Source organism: Littorina saxatilis, linkage group LG17 (assembly GCF_037325665.1).
Source record: "Littorina saxatilis isolate snail1 linkage group LG17, US_GU_Lsax_2.0, whole genome shotgun sequence".
Classification (NCBI taxonomy): domain Eukaryota; kingdom Metazoa; phylum Mollusca; class Gastropoda; order Littorinimorpha; family Littorinidae; genus Littorina; species Littorina saxatilis.
The window spans coordinates 340,028-365,093 of record NC_090261.1 but is presented as its reverse complement, the minus strand read 5'-3'; the positions used below and the strand labels follow the sequence as shown (position 1 = coordinate 365,093).

Below are 25,066 nucleotides of genomic sequence, written 5' to 3'. Positions count from 1 at the left end.
GATAACAAATGAGTAAAATTTCCATGTATTATTTGTATGCATTGATGCTGAAAATAGAGCAGAATTAAGAGACGTCTATAAACAATTACAATTTAAATTGTGCAAGCTGTGAAATATATAGAAAGAAGCCAATAAAAGAGCAACAGTACATAGCAGAGACAGAATTGTTTGTAATCTTAAGCACGATCACACATGCATACACACAATGAACATTTCAGTTGTTGTGTACTTGCAATTGCATTAAGAATCTTTGAGAATGTTCTCAGTTTGGCAAGGTTAAAATCATCATGGTGACAAATTATGTTTGAAACTTCAGCAAGGAACATATCACTTTTTATCAGTCATTTATTCCTGTATGAATTTGGTGTTGTTGTTGTGGTAGGTTTTTTAAATACATTTTTTTAACATTTTTTTAGGGGGGGGGGGGGGGGGGGCAATCTTTATTGTTACTGCTAGAAAGGCTTTCCTTTTGTTTGTTTTTATAGCGTTTACAGCATAATCATTAATCTGAACTGAATTTAACATGATGTTTTCTGATTATCAAATCAATCAATGGGAATGCTTTTATTAATGTTGATTATGGATGAACTATGTGTGGTGATAGATGAGTCGGAGGAGGCGGCGGAGGGAGAGAGTGACAGCAGCTCTGTGTACCACGTGGCTCCAGAAGTCCACTTCAGCAGCGCCAAGATGATGAGGTAACACTAACACCATCAGCCACATTCATGCGATCTTTCTATTGAGTAAAGGATGTTTTAAAAAATGTGGCGTATTTGTGTACTTTTTGCTTTTGTCAGATGTTCAGCACAATCACCTTTTTGTATAAATAAATGCAACCTTCTGAATCGCATACAGATTAAATATATATACCTGCACTCACCGACAGTACTTACTTACTTTCTGCCCGTTATGTCGGTTGGTAGAACTGATGTATGGCAGCAACTCACGGACGGTACACATACATAAACCTATTGGCACACACACTTCAAATTGATATATTAGACATGGATAACCGGGAAGACGATAGTGGGTTTTATTTTGTTTAACATTTCTGTGAACACAGAAAGACAAAACTAACACATTTTTGTTTGGAACATCATTGCTCAGGGTGAAAAATATGAAGTCGCGCAAAACGTAGATTGCTCAAATTTTGCATCAGTGAAGAACAGTGCAAAAAAGACAGACAAGAAACCAGCTGGGAAAGCCTCAAAATGAATCTAACACTAACAGTCTTTCATACTAAAACTATTCCATAATTTGTACGTGTGGTTTGTGCCAGGTTTGGGAAATTTCCGACGGCTTTATTAAAGTTAGTCACACGGCGAGCAAGTTACATTTGTTAGATTTGGCCATCCCTGTTAGAAATACAGTCAATTATTTTGTGCATCCAATCTGATCAAGAAAAGAATCGCTGTGATCGAGGCTTTGTTGTCAATAAGTGTGTGATGTGTGTCCACAGCTTTGTGTTCATCAAACGTGGCGCTGTGATCGAGGCTTTGTTGTCAATAAGTGTGTGATGTGTGTCCACAGCCTTGTGTTCATCAAACATGGCGCTGTGATCGAGGCTTTGTTGTCAATAAGTGTGTGATGTGTGTCCACAGCCTTGTGTTCATCAAACATGGCGCTGTGATCGAGGCTTTGTTGTCAATAAGTGTGTGATGTGTGTCCACAGCCTTGTGTTCATCAAACATGGCGCTGTGATCGATGCTTTGTTGTCAATAAGTGTGTGATGTGTGTCCACAGCCTTGTGTTCATCAAACATGGCGCTGTGATCGAGGCTTTGTTGTCAATAAGTGTGTGATGTGTGTCCACAGCCTTGTGTTCATCAAACATGGCGCTGTGATCGATGCTTTGTTGTCAATAAGTGTGTGATGTGTGTCCACAGCCTTGTGTTCATCAAACGTGGCGCTGTGATTGAGGCAGACAAGGCTGTGGCGTCGCAGGTGCGTGTGATGAACTTCAGCGACGGCTCACCCTACGAGACGCTGCACGCATACGTCAGCAACGCTGTTGCTCCCTACTTCAAGTCCTACATCAAGGAGACCGGCAAGGCAGAGAGGTAAGGCACTGGACACTTGTCCACCTTGCTTTTTGCTTTGTCGTCTACCCCCACTGGCTGTGTGTGTGTTTGGTGGTGTGTGTTTGGTGAATGAAGAAAGGCTTGTGTATGACATGTCTTTTGTGTAAGATACGGCCAGGGTGATGTTAGATAACTTCTTGAGTATGTTTGATGCAAATGGTGCATTTTGCGTGTGATGGGGTTATTTCAAATTCAACTTTAATGTGAGCTGTCCCTAGCGGGGCGGGGATGTAGCTCAGTCAGTAGCGCACTGGATTTGTATCCAGTTGGCCGCTGTCAGCGTGAGTTCGTCCCCACGTTCGGCGAGAGATTTATTTCTCAGAGTCAACTTTGTGTGCAGACTCTCCTCGGTGTCCGAACACCCCCGTGTGTACACGCAAGCACAAGACCAAGTGCGCACGAAAAAGATCCTGTAATCCATGTCAGAGTTCGGTGGGTTATAGAAACACGAAAATACCCAGCATGCTTCCTCCGAAAACGGCGTATGGCTGCCTAAATGGCGGGGGAAAAAAACGGTCATACACGTAAAATTCCATTCGTGCAAAAAACACAAGTGTACGTGGGAGTTGCAGCCCACGAACGCAGAAGAAGAAGAAGCTGTCCCTAGCCTTTTGGTGATGTTTGATATCAACAAGAAAGACGTACATTTGTAAAAACCCTGACTTCTGTTATGGTTGGAGCAGGATGATGAATAATTTATATTCATGGCAACCAAAATGTTTGTTCATTTTGATTTGTGCACGTATTAATTTGGTATGGTTTGGATTTAAAAAAAATGGTGGGGTTGTTGTTGAAGAGAAAAGGCTACTCAACTGACGAGTTTGTGATCATTGTTTCATTTGCAAAGTTTAAGCACTTTTTGACTCACATGCGAAGCAAAAGTGAGTCTATGTACTCACCCGAGTCGTCCGTCCGTCCGTCACCCCCGTCCGGCCGTCCGGAAAACTTTAACGTTGGATATTTCTTGGGCACTATTCAGTCTATCAGTACCAAATTTGGCAAGATGGTGTATGATGACAAGGCCCCAAAAAACATACATAGCATCTTGACCTTGCTTCAAGGTCAAGGTCGCAGGGGCCATAAATGTTGTCTAAAAAACAGCTATTTTTCACATTTTCCCCATTTTCTCTGAAGTTTTTGAGATTTAATACCTCACCTATATATGATATATAGGGCAAAGTAAGCCCCATCTTTTGATACCAGTTTGGTTTACCTTGCGTCAAGGTCACAGGAGCTCTTCAAAGTTGGATTGTATACATATTTTGAAGTGACCTTGACCCTGAACTATGGAAGATAACTGTTTCAAACTTAAAAATTATGTGGGGCACATGTTATGCTTTCATCATGAGACACATTTGGTCACATATGGTCAAGGTCACTTTGACCCTTATGAAATGTGACCAAAATAAGGTAGTGAACCACTAAAAGTGACCATATCTCATGGTAGAAAGAGCCAATAAGCACCATTGTACTTCCTATGTCTTGAATTAACAGCTTTGTGTTGCATGACCTTGGATGACCTTGACCTTGGGTCAAGGTCACATGTATTTTGGTAGGAAAAATGTGTAAAGCAGTTCTTAGTGTATGATGTCATTGCTAGGTTTAGCTGAAGGTCAAGGTCATGTAAAGGTCAAGGTCAAGCATGTGAGTCGTATGGGCTTTGCCCTTCTTGTTATCCCATGACCTGCCTCTTTGTCTCTGTTAGCTGAGGAGGTGATTATTCTGGATAATCCATCACAACCATATGGATAATCCATCACAACCGAGTCTCGATCTCACCTGTCATTGGTCATTGTCTTTGATCTCAGAGTACAATTGAATCATTTATAGAGGTCTTCTGCATATTTATCGTTAACTCGGGGACTACTTTCTTCAGCAAAACGATTGAGATATTCTGCGATATAAAAGTCGAACTCACGTTTAGCTAACGATCTACATACATTTTAACATTGAAATAAAGAAAACAACAAAGAATACACATAATCTGCTGGGGTGAAAAGAGCTGAGTGAAGATGAGTTGGCTGAAGCGGTGAGAGAGCGATAGAGAGAGACAGTGATTCAAGGCGCACAACTCTAGTACTCTTCATAGGCAACCGCTTAGATCAATCCCGACAACAAAATCCTGAGCAACGAAATAAGAATTAAACTAAAACAGTATGCTTCAGTTTTGTTCATTTGCTATCGCTTTTAGAGCATTGATTGCTAAATCTGGTTCAACAGAACAAGGCTGTCCTGTCGTCTGGTGCAGATCTATCGTCTGCTACAGAATCTTCGGCTACTGAAAAAGTTTACCAACAACATGGAAATTGCCACTTACAAAGTTAGAGATACGGTTAAAATAAAAGGTGGCGAAGAAGGTCGGATCTTGCGTGTGTTATTTTTCAATTTTAAAGTAAACGACGGTGTCTAGGTTCAGGTCATGCATGCAGATAGATTTACAAGTTTTGACCTACATTGAAAAAACCAGCAGAACAAAACTATACTGCAGTACAGTACAGATAACTTACTGGCCTAAGACTGAACGACAGACATCAAAGTAAGGCTCACCTAAAATTAATGACGATTGAAGAAGTAAGTTATCCAAATTTGAACACTGAAGCACAACAGCGACGTTTTATGGCGCTGTTACCAAAAAGACAAAAGGGGACTCATTTCGCACATGAATTTGATGACACGATTTGCGGTCGCGGAAGGTTTGGTTAAGCAGAAAACGGGCACTTGCCGAGTTTGTGTCCAATTTTTTTTTTTTTTTATGAGAACGTTGGAGTAATGGGACAAAAAGCTTACACACCTCGTCCTGAATATAGTGCATATTTTCCCTAGGGTCGATTTTCAGAACTCAGAGTGTGTAACCTATATGTAGCCTAAATGTGTGCATTATGCTTCACCCTCTAGATATAGCATCCTTGTGTTGCTAGTCATTGTACTGGACAACGCCTACCCTTTGTAGCTGTGCATTATTATCAACAGTGTGTGTAGAGATGGTGAAGGAATGCATGCAGTTAGTTATCAATAGTGTGTGTGGAGATGGTGAAGGAATGCATGCAGTAAGTTATTGCTCCTTGCAGAGACGGAGACAAGATGGCCCCGACCGTGGAGAAGAAGATTGCGGAGCTGGAGATGGGTTTGCTCCACCTTCAGCAGAACATCGACATCCCTGAGATCAGCCTGCCCATCAACCCGGTGGTTTCCACGGTGATCAAGAAGTGCCAGGAGGAGGGTCGCAAGCCCAAGGTGGAGGACTTTGGTGACCGCGTGGAGGACGCTCAGTTCCTCAACAGTCTGCAGAGCGGCGTCAACCGCTGGATCAGGGAGATACAGAAGGTCTGTCCATCTTGCCCTCTCTGTCTCAGGGCATTCTGTGTTGAAGTGCATTGTTTGTTTGTTGGTGACGCCTGCCTTGCCCTCTCCAGGGGTGGGATTTCTTCCGTCACTGACGGATTTCCGTCCCAGGAAGAATTTTGGATTTTTTTTTATATATTTTTTTTTGTTAATCCCTGGCAGCTGTTGTTTACACTTCGTTCTGTGAACAGAAGGTCAACTACCTTTCACCAAAACCAAATTGAGTGACATGTAGGGAGCAGCTATGTCGTCCTGGCGAATGTGGCATCTTAGTTGCTATCTATTTGAAAACTCTGCTCACCCACAACTGTATATACCCCACTTGCAGGGATTCAGAGACCTTCTGTGGTGTGGTAGAAAAAATGTGCATTCCTAAGGCCCCCCCCCAAAAATAGTCTGTTTACGGTAACCCGACCGACCCTATTTTTTTTCGCGCGACCCTAGACTTTTTTTTGGCATTTAGGGAAGAAGAAAAAAAAAGTGAAAATATGGTTTTTTGGAAAATAAAAGAAAAAATAAAAATCCCGACCTACCGACCCTATTTTTTTGGCCTATGTTACCGTAAACAGACCTATTTTTTGGGGGGCCTAATCTGTGAACCAGTGGTATTTACCTTCTGATACATTGAGTCCTTTAGAAAGTTTGCAAGTGAAACACACTTAATTTAAACATATTTCTCTTTTAATTCAAGCTATGATTCAACAATCATTTTAGAATATAACTCCTGAAATGATGAATTGAAAAGCAGCATCAGAAGAGTGTGTCTAGCATTAGCAAGGGATATAACTCTGGCGGTTTCTGTTTTTGTCTAAACCTTCTTCTTTTATAACCTGAGCAGTCAGCCCTTTTGAAGGTGTTTAATTGAAACTAACTGACTTGAAACTTGTTTCTCATTTGGTTCAAGCTATGGTTCAACAATTATTTGAGAATATACCACCTGCAGTGATAAAATCATAAGCTACAAGTAAAAATGTGTAGTACAAGGGAGGTGACTGTTATTTTCTGTGTTTGCTTTGTTTGCATGGCGATTTTCCTTTAATGCAGTAAACATTTGTTTTAAACAAAGACAAAAGTAGGTGATGAAATAAAATACCTTCAAGTTTACAAGATTTTTTTAATTATGTGCATCTCCAATTTTAAGTTTTTGTTTAAGCCGCTTCTAAAAACCCTTCTTGAAATTTGTTTACCACTTGTTTTTGTAGACCCCCTAGCAAGAGTGATGCAACCAAACACCTTCAAGTATAGAGGGTTTTGATTTTGTGCATTCACCCCCCCCCCCCCCCACACACACACAAAAAAAGTGTGTGCTGTTTTCAGTTTTAAAGCCAGGAGAGGCTCAAATAGCAACTCTTGAATTGCTAAAAATTCACTTTCAGCTGGTTAGTTACAAAAACCTTCAAGTTTACAAGATTTTTTACTTTTGTGCCATCTCCAATTTTAAGAGTTTGTTTAAGCTTATAGGAGCTTCTGAAAACCCTTCTTGAAATGTGTTTACCACTTGTTTTTGTAGACCCCCTACAGTGATGTTCCTAGGACTGGAGGGCAACAGGACAAAATGTCCTGAATCAAAAAACTAATAGGACATCATGTCCTGACTACAAAAAAAACAAGAGGACATCATGTCCTGACTACAAAAAAACAATAGGACATCATGTCCTGACTACAAACAAACAATAGGACATTCAGATCAAGCGAACCAATCATGGCACCTAACCTTTTTAGATGACTGAGAATATATGAATAAAGGCAAATAAAAACTGAACAGTTCCAAATTTATTTTGATATTTTAAATGCAACAGTGTTCAGTAGGGTTACTTTCACACACACACACACACAGACACACACACACACACACACACACACACACACACACACACACACACACACACACACACACACACACACACTTTGCTTCAGTATTAATGTCACAAGTGACAAGTGATCTTTCACACACTTCAGAATGTCACACGTGATCATTTTCAGTGAGCTTGAACAGCTTTCTATCCTTCTTTAACTTCCATCTGCAAACAATGTCAAAAAGGTATTGATCATCCCTCTCCTTCTCCCCCTCTATCTTCTGCTTCAACAACATGTTCTGTGTCTCAGTGAGCAGGCGGTTTCTCTTCGCGGTCAAGATATTGTTGTGGGCACTGAAGCCTCTTTCCACATCAGCTGTATGGACTGGCAAGACGAGTGCCATTTCCGCAAGCTTCATGAGGTGTGGGAAGGCAGCTCTGTGGAACTTAGCAATCAGCTGCCACAGAGAAACAAAACTGTCCCTGGGGTATCCCTGCGATATGACAGTTTGTTTGAGCTCTCGGAACTCTGCCCTGCACACAGCACTGTCGACAAGTGGCGGAGACGTACTTGTGTGCTCTATCCGTTCATCGTCTTGCCACACGGTCTTCTTCTCTTTTCCAAAGTGATCCAGCAGCTTGTCCAGGTCCTCTACACCCCACTGTTCCAGTGCATCGCCAGAAAACAATGAAACTGGGCGCATCCCCAGGCAGCCAAAGGCAGAGAACAGTTCAGTGTCTGGGAATCTAAGTGACAGAGCAACATGAATTGAAACACAATTAGTAACAATAACAAGGCATGTGGGTGTGGGGGAGGGGTGGGGGGAGGTCACTTTGAAACTAGGAGAGGAGAATCGTGTGGACAATTATTTCAACATAATACTAGATCTGCAAAGCAAATGCAACAAACCTGGTCTTGATGCTGTCAATCAGGTTGTCAATGAAACTGTTGATGGCTGATGATGGATCAGTCTCTCTACAGCCAGTCACTTCATGGCCCTTGTACAGCAGCTTGTCTGAGTCTCCCTACAGCCAGTCACTTCATGGCCCTTGTACAGCAGCTTGTCTGAGATTGGGTCCCTGGTGAGGTCTGAGCTGAGAAGTGTCTGGTACTGCCCAGGTGTCGTCTTCATTTTTTCCAGGTCTGACAGACAGAGGTTCACCTTGACCTGTGCACAGTACCAAGTAAACAGAACTGTTGTCACAAGCTTTACAATTGTGTCTGCCAGTCTGCCTCTTGAAACAAGTGGCTGAATTTAGCTTGGGCAGTAAAGTTAGAGGTTGGAGTGGTGGTACTCATAACTCAGTCATAAGTAGGAAAACACAAGTTAGACCAGTCTTCCTCTAGAGTATTTGAGACTTTAATCAAACAGCTTACCTTGACCAATGGCAGATCGATGTCTTCTTTTTGAAAAAACTGGTTCAAGGTTGTCACGACTGGGATCACATCCATCAGGAAGTGTGTCAAGACAACAAACTTCTGTGTTGCAATCTGTAACACAATTGTGCCCAAAAGAAAATAAATAAACAGTTAAAAAGATTAATAAAATAAGTTTAATATTATGAACATTTCATTTGGATTGATTATGATTGAGAATTCAGCAGAAAAAAGCAGCTTTATCACAAAGTTTGTTACAAAAAAACTCACATAAATATACTGTTCAAAAAAAGAAACGCATAGTTGCTACTTGCCAAATTTGTTTTATTTTTCGAAAAAATTAACAGAAAATCCAATATTTAGATTATTTGTTTGAAATTTGGTATGGACACAGTTGAATGCACACACAGTTCATTTGCATCTTCAAATCAATCAGTCAATCAATACGATTGGGTGCCGAGGCTGTCAAGTCAGTAGGGGGTGTGACTGCCTTGAGCAGCAACAACTGCCCGGCACCTTCTGGGCATGGACTGGATCAGATGCCGGATATCTTGCTGTGGGATGGTGTCCCACTCCTCCTGAAGTGCCTGCAATAGATCGCGGTGATTTGCCGGCGCTTCTTCTCGCCTGCGCACACGTCTGTCCAATTCATCCCAGAGGTGTTCTATCGGGTTCATGTCTAGCGACATGGATGGCCAGGGAAGCACCTGGACATGGTGGTCGGTGAGGAACTGGGTGGTGAGTCGTGCTGTGTGCGGGCGAGCGTTGTCCTGCTGGAATATGGCATCCTGGTCAGCCAGAAGAGGAAGGGCGTGTGGGCGCAGAATTTCCTCCACGTATCGCTGGGCAGTTATGCGCCCTTGGACGTGCACCAGGGTGCTCCTTCCAGCGGTATTGATCGCCCCCCACACCATGACGCCTCCACCACCATGAACGGGTGCCTCATCCACACAGTTGGGCGCGTAACGTTCGTTTACTCTCCGGTAGAGCCTCCTCCGACCATCATGTCGCTGGAGCAGGAAGTAGGACTCGTCGCTGAACCACACGTGTCTCCAGTGATTCCGGACGGTCCAGCGAAGGTGCTGGTTGCCCCACTGCATTCGGTTCTGGCGATGGCGGCGGGTGAGGACAGCTCCTCTGTGAGGTCTGCGAGCTCTCAAACCAGCTTCATGCAGGCGGTTCCGCACGGTCTGGTCCGATAATCGGTGTGGCCCGGGGAGAGCCTGGACAGAAGATGAGGCCGACAGGAAACGATTCCGGAGGTGGCGGAGCCGTATGAAGCGGTCGTGAGCAGCAGTTGTCGCCCTTGGTCTTCCCGCTCGTGGCAAGTCAGCAACGGAGCCAGTGGCTTGAAACCTGACCCACAGTCTACTGATGGTGCTCTGGGACACGTGGAAGTGCCTGGCGATTGCACTTTGACTTTGGCCTGCTTGTAAACGACCCAATGCAATTTGGCGGTCTTCTCTGCTCAATCGGGCCATCTTTCGTCGCTGAATTGTCGTCTGATTTCTTTGTGGCGAACAATCCGCTTTTATGGGTTTTGGAAGACATGGTGAGAGCTCAATATGCCCCGAGTTTCACGAGATTACACTGAAGCATGACGAGTGGTCATGCCAAATGAGCAATTTTGACATTGTAGCCACTGATAACGCATGCGTCACGTGCAGAGCTCACTTGTGGCAATGGACGAAAGGTCGACGACCAGATAAACATTTTCTGCAGTTTGGTGGATATCCTTGTAGCCATATAACTAAATTAACCAAATATTACAAGCTATGCGTTTCTTTTTTTGAACAGTATAAATAAGAAAAACAAACCTTCTTTTTCAGCCCGATTGCCTTTGGGTCCTTGCTTCTGTCAGCATGGCCAAGATAGGTCAGCAGAGGATCCAAACTGCGGAAGATTGTGTCAAGTGCATTGTAGAAGCTGAGCCAGCGCACACTGTGGACTTCTTTCATTTTCAGCTGTGGAGATTCAAGAAGTTCCTGGATTTTCTCCAGAGCAGAAACACGACTGGAACTTGCCTTGAAGTAATAGAAAAGAGAAGTCAGTGTCTCTTGGTAGGCCTGAAGTGCTGGAACATCTTGAGCTGCTTGGCTTGTACACAATGCCAGCCTATGTGCTGGAACATCTTGAGCTGCTTGGCTTGTACACAATGCCAGCCTATGTGCCACACAGTGAACGTTGATCATGTGAGGATTTTCACGCAGAAGAAGGCCAGTCACCCCCTTTCCTTTTCCTGTCATTGCTGCTGCTCCATCCGACCCCAGCGCCACAATTTTGTTTGTGCCAACTTTGCGACTCTTCATTTCTGCAAGAATGTCAGTTGTCATTGCTTGGCCTGTTCCCCTGTCTAGGTGCCGGTTTGTGAGGAATCTTGTCTTGGGAACCATATGTTTGTCAACTGTCCTCTTCTTTTTGGCGATGTCAGTTGTCTCATCTGCAAGTACTGTTACTACAGGTGAATCTGCTAGTTCTGCATCAGCTTTAGCATCCACGGCATCAGCCAAGACCTCAACAATCTCATAGGCAGTTTTCCTTGAGGCATATGACACAGTCTTGGAAACATTCAGTTTGTCTACATCTTCTACCTTGAATTCATGCATGAGGCTCACCATTGACGGAAACTTTGCCAGTGGCAGATCTTCTGCCACCATCCAGTGGACAGCTCTTATTGCCTGGGCAATAGCATGTTCTTCGTTTGTCATTTGAATGGCCTGACATTTCTCTTCATTTGCCACATGAACAGGTGTCAGCAGAGCCTTTTTGTGATCGTCTGTTCGTACATGGTCTGCCAGTGCGGATTTGCGAAAGTTGCAAGCAACCAACGGTAAACGAGTTTGAGGCAACGCCATCCTCCTGACAGATGGTGCAGAACATCAGTTCTTTTTACATTTAGTCAAGTTTTGACTAAATGTTTTAACATAGAGGGGGAATCGAAACGAGGGTCGTGGTGTATGTGTGTGTGTGCGTGCGTGCGTGTAGAGCGATTCAGACTAAACTACTGGACCGATCTTTATGAAATTTTACATGAGAGTTCCTGGGATTGATATCCCCGAACGTTATTTTCTTTTTTTCGATAAATGTCTTTGATGACGTCATATCCGGCTTTTCGTGAAAGTTGAGGCGGCACTGTCACGCTCTCATTTTTCAACCAAATTGGTTGAAATTTTGGTCAAGTAGTCTTCGACGAAGCCCGGACTTCGGTATTGCATTTCAGCGTGGTGGCTTAAAAATTAATTAATGACTTTGGTCATTAAAAATCTGAAAATTGTAAAAAAAAATAAAAAAATTATAAAACGATCCAAATTTACGTTTATCTTATTCTCCATCATTTTCTGATTCCAAAAACATATAAATATGTTATATTTGGATTAAAAACAAGCTCTGAAAATTAAAAATATAAAAATTATTATCAAAATTAAATTTTCAAAATCAATTTAAAAACACTTTCATCTTATTCCTTGTCGGTTCCTGATTCCAAAAACATATAGATATGATATGTTTGGATTAAAAACACGCTCAGAGAGTTAAAACGAAGAGAGGTATAGAAAAGCGTGCTATCCTTCTCAGCGCAACTACTAAACCGCTCTTCTTGTCAATTTCACTGCCTTTGCCATGAGCATGAGCGGTGGACTGACGATGCTACGAGTATACGGTCATTGCGTTCAGTTTCATTCTGTGAGTTCGACAGCTACTTGACTAAATGTTGTATTTTCGCCTTACGCGACTTGTTCTTTGCTGTAGCTGAGCCAAGGGAACATAGAAAACCAGCTCTGCACAAACTTTCTGGTCGCCCCTACTTTCGTTTCTTGCGTCTCTTCCTGAGGTTGTAGATCTATTGGCTCACCTTCTGAGGCTTCAATCTCCGAAGGGGCCGAAGGCCCTGCAACTTGACTGTCCGTGTCGTCCTTTTTTTAACAAAGCCACTCAAAAGTGTCTGCCCTTTTCCCACGACCTTTTCCCACGCAAACCTTTTTCTTCGGCGGCATCTTTGCAGAAATGTGTCGGCGGAAGTAAAGTGTCGCTGTCAAAAGTAGCGAGAGTTGTGGCTCTTGTAATATTGTTCGGTCGAGAGTTGCGTCCCTTGTGTTATTGTTCGACCGAGAGTGAAAATTGAAGTTCAAGTAGGCCCCGATTCGAACTCGTTTTAACGGGGTTTGATACTTCAGTTTGTACAGATTCTTCTTGCAGTGACCGCTCCAGACGTGATACTATCGGACAATGACCGCTGACTTCGCGATCGGATCGGACATTTGACGGGACAGAGGTGTTTGCAATCGGTCATTTTACAACCTAAATCGGTCTATGACCGATGACCGACGCCTCGGAACATCACTGTCCCTAGCAAGAGGGATACAACCAAACATCTTCAAGTATAGAGGTTTTTGATTTTGTGCATTCTCTTTCCCCCCCCCCCCCCCCCATTTGTTGTTGTTTGTTTGCTGTTATCAGTTTTAAAGCCAGCAGAGGCTCAAATAGCCCCCTCATGAAATGCTAAAATTAATTTTCAGCTGGTCAGTTACAAAAACCTTCAAATTTACAAGATGTATATAATATGCATCTCCGAAAAGCTTGTTTGTTCTAAAGTTTACAAGTCAGGAGGGGCCACCTAAACCCTCTCTAAAATGCTAAAATTCAGCAAGGGCGCTGCCCCTGCACCCCGCCGGAGCCTTAGCTGCCCCTGGACCCCGGCCTTCCAAAATGTTCAGTCCTGGCAACATTTTGGGCTCCCACCCATGCCTCTCTGTCTCAGGGCATTCTGTGTTGAAGTGCCTTGTTTGTTTGTTGGTAACGCCTGCCTTGCCCTCTCTGTCTCAGGGCATTCTGTGTTGAAGTGCCTTGTTTGTTTGTTGGTAACGCCTGCCTTGCCCTCTCTGTCTCAGGGCATTCTGTGTTGAAGTGCCTTGTTTGTTTGTTTGTTGGTGACGCCTGCCTTGCCCTCTCTGTCTCAGGGCATTCTGTGTTGAAGTGCATTGTTTGTTTGTGACGCCTGCCTTTTCCTCTCTGTCTCGGGGCATTCTGTGTTGAAGTGCCTTGTTTGTTTGTTGGTAACGCCTGCCTTTCCCTCTCTGTCTCAGGGCTTTCTGTGTTGAAGTGCCTTGTTTGTTTGTTGGTAACGCCTGCCTTGCCCTCTCTGTCTCAGGGCATTCTGTGTTGAAGTGCCTTGTTTGTTTGTTGGTAACGCCTGCCTTGCCCTCTCTGTCTCAGGGCATTCTGTGTTGAAGTGCCTTGTTTGTTTGTTGGTAACGCTTGCCTTTCCCTCTCTGTCTCAGGGCTTTCTGTGTTGAAGTGCCTTGTATGTTTGTTTGTTGGTGACGCCTGCCTTGCCCTCTCTGTCTCAGGGCTTTCTGTGTTGAAGTGCCTTGTTTGTTTGTTGGTAAGCCTCATAGTTCGATAAAAGTGCTATCTGCAGGTATTAATTCGGCTTATAACCAACAACTGAAAAGCATTATCCTTCTGTTCTAATTGATATTTGATACTTTTTTTGTTGGCATAGTTACTGAACAAGCTTGTTTTTTTTTTGGATGCTTTTTGACTCACATGCGAAGCAAAAGTGAGTCTATGTACTCACCCGAGTCGTCCGGACGTCCGGACGTCCGGACGTCCGTCCGTCCGTCCGGAAAACTTTAACGTTGGATATTTCTTGGACACTATTCAGTCTATCAGTACCAAATTTGGCAAGATGGTGTATGATGACAAGGCCCCAAAAAACATACATAGCATCTTGACCTTGCTTCAAGGTCAAGGTCGCAGGGGCCATAAATGTTGCCTAAAAAACAGCTATTTTTCACATTTTTCCCATTTTTCTCTGAAGTTTTTGAGATTGAATACCTCACCTATATATGATATATAGGGCAAAGTAAGCCCCATCTTTTGATACCAGTTTGGTTTACCTTGCTTCAAGGTCAAGGTCACAGGAGCTCTTCAAAGTTGGATTGTATACATATTTTGAAGTGACCTTGACCCTGAACTATGGAAGATAACTGTTTCAAACTTAAAAATTATGTGGGGCACATGTTATGCTTTCATCATGAGACACATTTGGTCACATATGATCAAGGTCAAGGTCACTTTGACCCTTATGAAATGTGACCAAAATAAGGTAGTGAACCACTAAAAGTGACCATATCTCATGGTAGAAAGAGCCAATAAGCACCATTGTACTTCCTGTCTTGAATTAACAGCTTTGTGTTGCATGACCTTGGATGACCTTGACCCAAGTCACATGTATTTTGGTAGGAAAAGGTCATGTAAAGGTCAAGGTCAAGCATGTGAGTCGTATGGGCTTTGCCCTTCTTGTTTTGTAATGAATAGTCAAAGAAGCCTGGTAGCTCAGTGGGTGGAGCAGGACATCATATCGCAACATGGTGACAGGCTTGTGACCTTGGTGTTGCAGGTGACCAAGCTGGACCGTGACCCTGCCTCGGGCACGGCGCTGCAGGAGATCTCGTTCTGGCTCAACCTGGAGCGAGCCCTGCTGCGTATCCAGGAGAGGCGCGAGAGTCCCGAGGTGGTGCTGACCCTGGACATCCTCAAGCACGGCAAGCGCTTCCACGCCACCGTCAGCTTTGACTCAGACACAGGTGGGTCACTCCTATACACAAGCAACCCTGGACTGTACACTGTCTACACGGATTACATGGACTGAACCCAAACACTTTTTTAGTGAACGCTTCTTTCATAACAGTCTTAAATTGTGATGGTACTTGCTTAATCTACAAGTGTTCACTTGTTCTAATCCATTGGCAGATCAGGGAACAAAGGGGGTATTATGTGGAGCAATTAGTCCACCATTAAGACAACAGTCCCTTCACTGCGCTCCCAGTTTGATCAGATTTGAGTAGCGCAGAGTAGTGGAGCATAGAGCGTAGAGTGCCGGGGGTTGAAACCTGTACCATAGAGCGTAGAGTGCCGGGGGGGTTGAAACCTGTACCATAGAGCGTAGAGTGCCTGGTGTTGAAGCCTGTACCATAGAGCGTAGAGTGCCGGGGGTTGAAACCTGTACCATAGAGCGTAGAATGCCTGGTGTTGAAACCTGTACCATAGAGCGTAGAGTGCCGGGGGTTGAAACCTGTACCATAGAGCGTAGAGTGCCGGGGGTTGAAACCTATACCGTAGAGCTTAGAGTGCCGGAGGTTGAAACCTGTACCATAGAGCGTAGAGTGCCTGGTGCTGAAACCTGTACCATAGAGCGTAGATTGCCGGGGGTTGAAACCTGTACCATAGAGCGTAGAGTGCCGGGGGTTGAAACCTGTACCGTAGAGTGCCGGGGGTTGGAACCTGTACCGTAGAGTGCTGGGGATTGAAGCCTGTACCATAGAGCGTAGAGTGCCTGGGTTGAAACCTGTACCATAGAGCGTAGAGTGCCGGGGGTTGAAACCTGTACCATAGAGCGTAGAGTGCCTGGTGTTGAAACCTGTACCATAGAGCGTAGAGTGCCTGGTGTTAAAACCTGTACCATAGAGCTTAGAGTGCCTGGTGTTGAAGCCTGTACCATAGAGCTTAGAGTGCCTGGTGTTGGAGCCTGTACCATAGAGCGTAGAGTGCCGGGGTTGAAGCCTGTACCAGAGAGCGTAGAGTGCCAGGGGTTGAAACCTGTACCATAGAGCGTAGAGTGCCTGGTGTTGAAGCTTGTACCATAGAGCGTAGAGTGCCGGGGGTTGAAACCTGTACCATAGAGTGCCTGGTGTTGAAGCGTATTCCATAGAGCGTAGAGTGCCGGGGGTTGAAACCTGTACCATAGAGCGTAGAGTGCCGGGGGTTGAAGCCTGTACCATAGAGCGTAGAGTGCTTTGTGTTGAAGCCTGTACCATAGAGCGTAGAGTGCCTGGTGTTGAAACCTGTACCATAGAGCGTAGAGTGCCGGGGTTGAAACATGTACCATAGAGCGTAGAGTGCCAGGGGTTGAAACCTGTACCATAGAGCGGAGAGTGCCTGGTGTTGAAACCTGTACCATAGAGCGTAGAGTGCCTGGTGTTAAAACCTGTACCATAGAGCTTAGAGTGCCTGGTGTTGAAGCCTGTACCATAGAGCTTAGAGTGCCTGGTGTTGGAGCCTGTACCATAGAGCGTAGAGTGCCGGGGTTGAAGCCTGTACCAGAGAGCGTAGAGTGCCAGGGGTTGAAACCTGTACCATAGAGCGTAGAGTGCTGGGGATTGAAGCCTGTACCATAGAGCGTAGAGTGCCTGGGTTGAAACCTGTACCATAGAGCGTAGAGTGCCGGGGGTTGAAACCTGTACCATAGAGCGTAGAGTGCCTGGTGTTGAAACCTGTACCATAGAGCGTAGAGTGCCTGGTGTTAAAACCTGTACCATAGAGCTTAGAGTGCCTGGTGTTGAAGCCTGTACCATAGAGCTTAGAGTGCCTGGTATTGAAGCCTGTACCATAGAGCGTAGAGTGCCGGGGGTTGAAGCCTGTACTAGAGAGCGTAGAGTGCCAGGGGTTGAAACCTGTACCATAGAGCGTAGAGTGCCTGGTGTTGAAGCTTGTACCATAGAGCGTAGAGTGCCGGGGGTTGAAACCTGTACCGTAGAGTGCCGGGGGTTGAAACCTGTACCATAGAGCGTAGAGTGCCGGGGGTTGAAACCTGTACCATAGAGCGTAGAGTGCCGGGGGTTGAAGCCTGTATCATAGAGCGTAGAGTGCCTGGTGTTGAAGCCTGTACCGTAGAGCGTAGAGTGCTTTGTGTTGAAGCCTGTACCATAGAGCGTAGAGTGCCGGGGGTTGAAACCTGTACCATAGAGCGTAGAGTGCCGGGGGTTGAAACCTGTACCATAGAGCGTAGAGTGCTGGGGGTTGAAACCTGTACCATAGAGCGTAGAGTGCCGGGGGTTGAAACCTGTACCATAGAGCGTAGAGTGCCGGGGGTTGAAACCTGTACCATAGAGCGTAGAGTGCCGGGGGTTGAAACCTGTACGATAGAGCGTAGAGTGCCAGGGGTTGAAACCTGTACCATAGAGCTTAGAGTGCCGGAGGTTGAAACCTGTACCATAGAGCATAGAGTGCCTGGTGTTGAAACCTGTACCGTAGAGTGCCGGGGGTTGAAACCTGTACCATAGAGCGTAGAGTGCCGGGGGTTGAAACCTGTACCATAGAGCGTAGAGTGCCTGGTGTTGAAACCTGTACCATAGAGCGTAGAGTGCCGGGGGTTGAAACCTGTACCATAGAGCGTAGAGTGCCGGGGGTTGAAACATGTACTATAGAGCATAGAGTGCCGGGGGTTGAAACCGGTACCATAGAGCGTAGAGTGCCGGGGGTTCAAACCTGTACCATAGAGCGTAGAGTGCTGGGGGTTCAAACCTGTACCATAGAGCGTAGAGTGCTGGGGGTTGAAACCGGTACCGTAGAGTGCCGGGGGTTGAAACCTGTACCATAGAGCGTAGAGTGCCAGGGGTTCAAACCTGTACCATAGAGCGTAGAGTGCTGGGGGTTGAAACCTGTACCATAGAGCGTAGAGTGCCTGGTGTTGAAACCTGTACCATAGAGCGTAGAGTGCCTGGTGTTAAAACCTGTACCATAGAGCGTAGAGTGCCGGGGGTTGAAACCTGTACTATAGAGTGCCGGGGGTTGAAACCTGTACCATAGAGCGTAGAGTGCCGGGGGTTCAAACCTGTACCATAGAGCGTAGAGTGCCGGCGGTTGAAACCTGTACCATAGAGCTTAGAGTGCCTGGTGTTGAAACCTGTACCATAGAGCGTAGAGTGCCGGGGCTTGAAACCTGTACTATAGAACATAGAGTGCCGGGGGTTGAAACCTGTACCATAGAGCGTAGAGTGCTGGGGGTTGAAACCTGTACCATAGAGCGTAGAGTGCTGGGGGTTGAAACCTGTACCATAGAGCGTAGAGTGCTGGGGGTTGAAACCTGTACCATAGAGCGTAGAGTGCTGGGGGTTGAAACCTGACTTTGCCTGACGCCATTGTTGCTGTGTGTGCAGGGCTGAAGCAAGCCATGGCCACCGTCAACGACTACAACCAGCTGATGAAGGACTTCCCCATCAACGACCTGCTGTCGGCCACCGAGCTGGACCGTCTACGCGTGGCGCTGCAGAGTATCTTTGTTCACCTACGCAAGATCCGTCCCACCAAGTACCCCATCCAGCGCGCCCTGCGCCTTGTGGAGGCTATCTCCAGGGACCTCAGCTCACAGCTCCTCAAGGTCAGTCTCTCAGGCACACCCACTGCTGCTAAAACACACTCTCATATGTACATGCCAGATACTCACACTCACACACACTGCTGCTAAAACACACTCTCTTATGTACATGCCAGATACTCACACTCACACACACTGCTGCTAAAACACATTCTCTTATATGTACATGCCAGATACTCACACTCACACACACTGCTGCTCTCAAACACTGTTCATGTAGTGTACATGACTGTGCTTTTCCCAACACCTCAACAGGCCCCTACCTCCTTGTTCTCTTACCTACAGTTAAGATGCATCCAGTGTTTGAATGCCACATGTCAGTGCTTGAGAGAAGGAAAAGATTATACAGTGTTGTTTGTGTTTGGTACTGCAGTGGGTGTTGTGTCAGTGACTGAAGTGTGGTTGGTTTGTGCCTCCTGCAGGTGCTGGGCACGCGTCGCCTGATGCACATCCCGTACGAGGAGTTTGAGAAGGTGCTGGCGTCGTGTTTTGACGTCTTCACGGCGTGGGACGACGAGTACGACAAGCTGCAGGGCATGCTGCGCGACCTGGTCAAGAAGAAGAGGGAGGAGCATCTACGCATGGTGTGGCGCGTCAACCCCGCGCACAAACGTCTCCAGGCACGCCTCGATCACATGAGGAAGTAAGGACTCTTTCAAACTGATGCACTCACATTTTGGCTTTAGAACTTTGTTTTTATATTTAGTCAAGTTTTGACTAAATATTTTAACATCGAGGGGGAATCGAAACGAGGGTCGTGGTGTATGTGCGTGTGTCTGTGTGTCTGTGTGTGTGTGTGTGTAGAGCGATTCAGACTAAACTACTGGACCGATCTTTATGAAATTTGACATGAGAGTTCCTGGGTATGAAATCCCCGAACGTTTTTTTCATTTTTTGGATAAATGTCTTTGATGACGTCATATCCGGCTTTTCGTGAAAGTTGAGGCGGCACTGTCACGCCCTCATTTTTCAACCAAATTGGTTGAAATTTTGGTCAAGTAATCTTCGACGAAGCCCGGACTTCGGTATTGCATTTCAGCTTGGTGGCTTAAAAATTAATTAATGACTTTGGTCATTAAAAATCTGAAAATTGTAAACAAAAATAAAAATTTATAAAACGATCCAAATTTACGTTTATCTTATTCTCCATCATTTGCTGATTCCAAAAACATATAAATATGTTATATTCGGATTAAAAACAAGCTCTGAAAATTAAATATATAAAAATTATTATCAAAATTAAATTGTCCAAATCAATTTAAAAACACTTTCATCTTATTCCTTGTCGGTTCCTGATTCCAAAAACATATAGATATGATATGTTTGGATTAAAAACACGCTCAGAAAGTTAAAACAAAGAGAGGTACAGAAAAGCGTGCTATCCTTCTTAGCGCAACTACTACCCCGCTCTTCTTGTCAATTTCACTGCCTTTGCCATTAGCGGTGGACTGACGATGCTACGAGTATACGGTCTTGCTGAAAAATGGCATTGCGTTCAGTTTCATTCTGTGAGTTCGACAGCTACTTGACTAAATATTGTATTTTCGCCTTACGCGACTTGTTAGTTTATTGTTGTTGTTGATTTCTGCATTTTTCTGTTCTTGTAGTGTTCTTGTCTTTTCTGTACATTTTTCTTGTCTCTCCATCTTCCTTGGGTAAGAGTGAGCTGGAGCTTTCTCTGCAGATCAATATGGAGTGTTTAGTTGGGCCCGCTTCAGGCATACTTTGGTATGGCTAGCATAGTACCAGTCAGATATGTGATGCAATATACTGTGGTGTAGTGTGATGTAATGTGGTGTGATGTGTGACAGGTTTCGACGTCAGCGCGAACAGCTGCGCCAGGTGATTACTCGAGTGATGCAATATACTGTGGTGTGATGTGATGCGATGTAACGTGGTGTGATGTGTGTCAGGTTTCGACGTCAGCACGAACAGCTGCGCCAGGTGATAATCCGAGTGCTGCGCCCCACCACCAAGGGCCGCACGGGGACGCCCGGGGCCGAGGAGCAGGAAATGAAGGCCGAACCCGTGGTGGACGAGGCCGCTGACGCCAACGCCATTGAGGTGCCACATGCCCCTTTCACTCTTGTCTTTTGGCTGCATTGTGTCATTTTTCACTTAGGTGAACGAGAATTTCTGTGAAATATAGTTTGAATTTCCTAAACAGACAGAGAGGGGAAAAGAATAGAACCATTGATAATAATGCGTTTTCGATTTACTGACAACAGGGACAATTTGGTATGATGCTGGTGGTACCCCCCGCGGGTTAGGGGGGAGAATTTACCCGATGCTCCCCAGCATGTCGTAAGAGGCGACTAACGGATTCTGTTTCTCTTTTTACCCTTGTTAAGTGTTTCTTGTATAGAATATAGTAAAGTTTTGTAAAGATTTTAGTCAAGCAGTATGTAAGAAATGTTAAGTCCTTTGTACTGGAAACTTGCATTCTCCCAGTAAGGTAATACATTGTACTACGTTGCAAGCCCCTGGAGCAAATTTTTGATTAGTGCTTTGTGAACAAGAAACAATTGACAAGTGGCTCTATTCCATCTCCCCCCTTTCCCCGTCGCTATATAACCTTCGTGGTTGAAAACGACGTTAAACACCAAATAAAGAAAGAAAGATGCTGGTGGTACTTGAACAAGAACTTTTTTCTTCTGCTAGTCAGCTACTTGTTGTTATTCAGCTTTCCCTGTTGACAAGAACAGTGGACAGCTGATGGCTGGAAAGGGTTGTCAGGTTACTGTACACAGTTTGGGGAAAAAGGGCTGATACCTGTGATGTCTGTAATGAGTTTCTGTGTGAGAATGTCTGTAATCATGTAGTTGTCGGGAATGAAACTTGCATCAAGTTTGTCTGTGAGAAGGTATGGTATAATACTGTGGTATCTATCAGTAACACTAGGTGAGTCGTGTGTGTGACTTATGCTGTGTGTTCCACAGGAGGTGAACCTGGCCTATGAGAATGTTGTCTGTGGGAAGGAATGGTGGTATCTATCAGTTATGTGAGACTTGTGCTGTGTGTTCCACAGGAGGTGAACCTGGCCTATGAGAACGTGAAGGAGGTGGATGTTCTGGATGTGTCCAAAGAGGGTGCTGATGCCTGGGAGGCCGCCATCAAGAGGTTTGTCTCTTACTTCACACTGTGTGTGTGTGTGTGTGTGTGTGTGTGTGTGTGTGTGTTCAAGTTCACCACAGAGGTAGGCTGGAAAGCCTTCAAGAATTTTTAACAGTTACACAGAAGAGTTTGAAATTCATGGCTGCCAGTGTACACAGTTACTCCAGCAAAGCTTTCTAGTTTTGGTTGAAATATGTGAAAAGGTAGACAATGGAAAATCAGCATTTCCGAGGTTCAGTGCAATGGCTGACTACTTTATTGCCTAAACAATAATTTGCATACATGTGAGGTACATGTGCACTTTGAATAAAGAGTTACCTATGCGGGAGAACATTGGATCTGTTGAGTCCCATCTTTCATAAATTGAAGGATGGTGGACATTTCAGTTTGAGATATGACACTAATTTGACTTGAGAAAAAGGCACAGGGTAAATGTGTGAAGGGTGCATGCTGTTTGCTTGCAGGTACGACGAGCGCATCGACCGCGTGGAGACTCGCATCACGGCTCGCCTGCGTGACCAGCTGGGCACCGCCAGGAACGCCAACGAGATGTTCCGCATCTTCTCACGCTTCAACGCCCTCTTCGTGCGCCCGCACATCCGTGGCGCCATCCGCGAGTACCAGACACAGCTCATCCAGAGGGTCAAGGACGACATCGAGTCACTGCATGAAAAGTTCAAGGTCAGCCAGTGTGGGGTCAAGTATTTTCTCAACTCCGCATATTATGACGCTACTGCCAGTGTTCTTCAACAATATGGTTAAGCCCTCTCCTTTTCCCCTGTCAGCTTCAACAATATGGTTAAGCCCTCTCCTTTTCCCCTGTCAGCTTCAACTGTTGTCCATGCAATATTTGATCTCACCTGTTACTTTTTTCCTGATTTAACGATGGTTGCAACTGCAGTTTGTGTTGTTTGATTGCTGTGTGTTGCGGCATGCAGTCATGAGGTGCACAGTGCCATTGACGCCTCATGCATTGCATTGTGTTGTACACAGGTGAAGTGCCATTGACGCCTCATGCATTGCATTGTGTTGTACACAGGTGAAGTGCCATTGACGCCTCATGCATTGCATTGTGATGTACACATGTGAAGTGCCATTGACGCCTCATGCATTGCATTGTGTTGTACACAGGTGAAGTGCCATTGACGCCTCATGCATTGCATTGTGTTGTACACAGGTGAAGTGCCATTGACGCCTCATGCATTGCATTGTGTTGTACACAGGTGAAGTGCCATTGACGCCTCATGCATTGCATTGTGTTGTACACAGGTGAAGTGCCATTGACGCCTCATGCATTGCATTGTGTTGTACACAGGTGAAGTGCCATTGACACTTCATTCATTGCGTTGTGTTGTACACAGGTGAAGTGCCATTGACACTTCATTCATTGCGTTGTGTTGTACACAGGTGAAGTGCCATTGACACCTCATGCATTGCGTTGTGTTGTACACAGGTGAAGTGCCATTGACACTTCATTCATTGCGTTGTGTTGTACACAGGTGAAGTGCCATTGACACCTCATGCATTGCGTTGTGTTGTACACAGGTGAAGTGCCATTGACACCTCATTCATTGCGTTGTGTTGTACACAGGTGAAGTGCCATTGACACCTCATGCATTGCGTTGTGTTGTACACAGGTGCAGTATCCACAGAGCAAGGCGTGTCGCATGAGTAAGGAACACGACTTCCCCCCGGTCTCGGGGTCCATCATCTGGGCCAGGCAGGTCAGTATCACACACCTTTGATCAACACGTACACTATCCTATCTGACACACACAAAACCAGGCTGTGTGTATAAAAAGAAAAGTGCTGAGCTTTTCAAAATCTAACTAGAGCACAAAAACTACAGTTGGTGTCTATAGTGTGATACAGACTAACACTAAGTGTCTGTACTGTGATACAGATCGAGCGACAGCTGAATGCCTACATGCGGCGTGTGGAGGACGTGCTGGGCAAGGGCTGGGAGACACACGTGGAGGGACAGAAGCTCAAGGCGGACGGGGAAAGTTTCCGCATGAAGCTCAACACGCAGGAGCTCTTCGACGACTGGACCAGAAAGGTACCGTATTCTCTACATTGTCATCTTTACTTGTTTGTGAATTTCTTTGTGAAATTCTTAGCGTTCAGCTCATATTATCCGTTAACTAATGAGACATGTCTAAATGATTTTGACTGCTTGCGACAGATACTTGGCTAATTAAAATGTGTATATTTCAGGTTCAGAATAAGCAGCTGACGGTGACCGGGAAGATCTTTGCCATCGCCAGCCAGCGCGGGGCCACCAAGAACATCCTGCGTCTGGGGGTCAACTTCCAGACAGAGATCATCCAGCTGGCAAAGGAGGTCAGTACACCAAATACTGCACCGCACTGACATACAGACACTGTGGTGTCTTATATAGAATGACCAGATCTTGCCACTTTATGAAGTTACTGACCACTTCTGATCAGTGACAAAACCATTAGAATTAAAGTAACCACAGTCTGCTTTTATTACTTTTAATCAGTCATTGTTTCTTTTGTAGTTGGTGTTCAATTTGTGGCTGTTGGGTCATAGGGTGGAGGTTATCGGAACTTTCCGGTAGTGCCGGTGTAAGAAGCTGTAATGTTTAGAAAACAGCTGAGTTAACCAGCAGTGGTGTGTATTGACAGGAGCTTAACCTGCGATAGCTGGGTCGTAGGGTGGAGGTTATCGGAACTTTCCGGTAGTGCCGGTGTAAGATGCTGTAATGTAGAAAAAACAGCTGAGTTAAACAGCAGTGGTGTGTATTGACAGGAGCTTAACCTGCGATAGCTGGGTCATAGGGTGGAGGTTATCGGAACTTTCCGGTAGTGCCGGTGTAAGATGCTGTAATGTCAGGCATGAAAATTCTCCGTATTTTCCGTATTTTTGAAAAAAATAAACCGTATTTTTTTGTATTTTCTGTATTTTTCCTTTTTTTTTTTTTTAATTTTTTTTTTTTTTTTTATTTTTTTTTTTTCTTAGTCATAGTTATAGTAAAATAGTTTTGGGGCCATGTTTGAATCCAATTTTAAGGCTCAGATAGCCCCAGATTGCACCAAATTGCACCCTTGAAAAAAAAAAATTTCGGGGGGGCATGCCCCCGGACCCCCCTAGAAGTCTTGGCGCTTCGCGCCTGCGAAACTTGGCTCTACGCGCCTGCGAAACTTGGCTCTACGCGCCTGCGAAACTTGGCGCTA

General features: G+C 45.1%; 1 protein-coding gene across 7 annotated transcripts in view; it reads left to right on the top strand.

The window, feature by feature from the left end:
• Positions 1-25,066, top strand: part of LOC138953643 (cytoplasmic dynein 1 heavy chain 1-like) — a 213,050-nt gene that overhangs the window by 6,515 nt on the left and 181,469 nt on the right. For all 7 annotated transcript variants that reach the window (XR_011451579.1, XM_070325522.1, XM_070325520.1 and 4 more), the window contains exons 2-13: positions 605-698; positions 1,886-2,059; positions 5,149-5,404; positions 14,997-15,183; positions 18,535-18,755; positions 19,175-19,395; positions 20,666-20,816; positions 21,781-21,872; positions 22,331-22,547; positions 23,504-23,590; positions 23,770-23,925; positions 24,084-24,209. Coding sequence is in view for 6 of the 7 variants with exons in the window: in XM_070325522.1 (XP_070181623.1) it covers positions 605-698; positions 1,886-2,059; positions 5,149-5,404; positions 14,997-15,183; positions 18,535-18,755; positions 19,175-19,395; positions 20,666-20,816; positions 21,781-21,872; positions 22,331-22,547; positions 23,504-23,590; positions 23,770-23,925; positions 24,084-24,209 (1,982 nt within the window). In the remaining variant the exon portion in view is untranslated. The remainder of the gene's footprint in view (positions 1-604; positions 699-1,885; positions 2,060-5,148; positions 5,405-14,996; positions 15,184-18,534; positions 18,756-19,174; positions 19,396-20,665; positions 20,817-21,780; positions 21,873-22,330; positions 22,548-23,503; positions 23,591-23,769; positions 23,926-24,083; positions 24,210-25,066) is intronic.